Source organism: Alexandromys fortis, unplaced genomic scaffold, assembly GCF_014885135.2.
Source record: "Alexandromys fortis isolate MF-2015 unplaced genomic scaffold, M_Fortis_MF-2015_v1.1 scaffold_208, whole genome shotgun sequence".
NCBI classification, from domain to species: Eukaryota; Metazoa; Chordata; class Mammalia; order Rodentia; family Cricetidae; genus Alexandromys; species Alexandromys fortis.
Window position 1 is genome coordinate 2,621,757 of NW_026068082.1, and position 1,584 is coordinate 2,623,340.

At 43.1% G+C, this 1,584-nt stretch overlaps 1 protein-coding gene across 9 annotated transcripts in view; it reads right to left on the reverse strand.

The window, feature by feature from the left end:
* LOC126488497 (ovostatin homolog) overlaps nucleotides 1–1,584 on the reverse strand; it is a 59,901-nt gene that overhangs the window by 57,097 nt on the left and 1,220 nt on the right. For all 9 annotated transcript variants that reach the window (XM_050122017.1, XM_050122015.1, XM_050122014.1 and 6 more), the window contains exon 3: nucleotides 1,237–1,393. In XM_050122017.1, coding sequence (XP_049977974.1) covers nucleotides 1,237–1,393 — 157 coding nt within the window. The remainder of the gene's footprint in view (nucleotides 1–1,236; nucleotides 1,394–1,584) is intronic.

Below are 1,584 nucleotides of genomic sequence, written 5' to 3' on the forward strand. Positions count from 1 at the left end.
GATGGGGAAGAGACAGAAATCTTTAATTAATTAATAAGGAAATAAATAAATTAAAAAAAGAATTATCTTTGCTATATTTTTTTTTGTTTTTGTTTTGTTTTTTCGAGACAGGGTTTCTCTGTGGCTTTGGAGCCTGTCCTGGCACTAGCTCTGTAGACCAGGCTGGTCTCGAACTCACAGAGATCCGCCTGCCTCTGCCTCCCGAGTGCTGGGATTAAAGGCGTGCGCCACCATCGCCCGGCTTATCTTTGCTATATTATATGTGAAAATGTTATAATGGAATCCATAGTCTTCTGTGATGACTTAAAATTAATTATAGAAGAAAAGTGAAAAGAAGCCTACATAAGCTGGCCATTCAGAGCACAGCGGAGACTCCTTGGAGGAACCCCCTGTCCCCAACTCCATCACGGCAGTCAGAGCACAGCAGAGAGTGGCTGAAGGAAACCACCCCCGACACCGTCACATCGGCAGGTTCCTCAACTGCCAGGAGTAAATGTCTGTTGTTTAAGCCACAATAAAGCCCATTTTTCAGCTCCTTAAAAAAAAAACATAGAAATGTGTACTATTAATCAGGACAGGTGGTTTCATCTCAAAACCATTAATTTTACAAATGAAGAAATTAAATCTGGAAGATCAGAATTTACTTGTCCAAAGTCACTCACTGGTTAACAGAGCCGAGATTCAAAGCAAGTTGTTCTGACTTATAGCCTGGTGTTCTGTCTGCCACAATCTGCTTGGGACAACAGTGCAGAAAGCGGAAAGGCTCCGTCATCAGATAACATCCATGTGTTATCGCAGTGAACATAAAAATAGAGCAATAGAATCCATAAATGCTGCCGGTGAGATCTTTGTTGTGATTGGCACTGTTTGTACAATGACTCTCATTTCTTCCTTGAAAGTCATAAGAAACTTTCATTATCTCTAATCCAAGTATGAAATAATTGGCTTGAGAAAGAGAATGAATGAGCTTGCCAAACAGGCATGTTATGGATCAGTGGTTTAGATCAAACAATTACACGCTGCATTCTATGCTGGAAACCAATGCACCATGCAGCCGTGTCAGGGGGATTTGTACACAGTGGAAGGAAGGGACAGGGTCTTATGGACAACAGCTCCCGATCTAAGGACGCGTCTCCTAACTGTAGGGATGATGGGAATGCAGTCGTCAGTGACAAGAAAGACAAGCTTTCCTAAGATCTACATGTCAGTTTGGAGATTGTGTTTACAGTGAATTACCGGTGTCTCCAGGTTTGTAGATGGGCGTATCTGTCTGCACAAAAGTTGCGTTTTCCTCAGCAGCGATGGCCACCACTCTCCTTTCAGAGATTTTCAGAGTGTTTCCCTGAGCAAGTAAGGTCACAAAGGCCAACTGCTCTGAGGATGTCTGAGACACCTGTTTATGTAGAAGAGCAGAGAGGGGAAGATTGCATGTCTTAATTTAGATGCACAGACAGGTAAAGCCTTGCAAACCCCTCACTGCCTGACAAAAGACTCCCTGACCACTTGTTGAAATTGTTCAACTCAGTATAAGGGTCTCTCTCTCTCTCTCTCTCTCTCTCTCTCTCTCTCTCTCTCTCTCTCTCT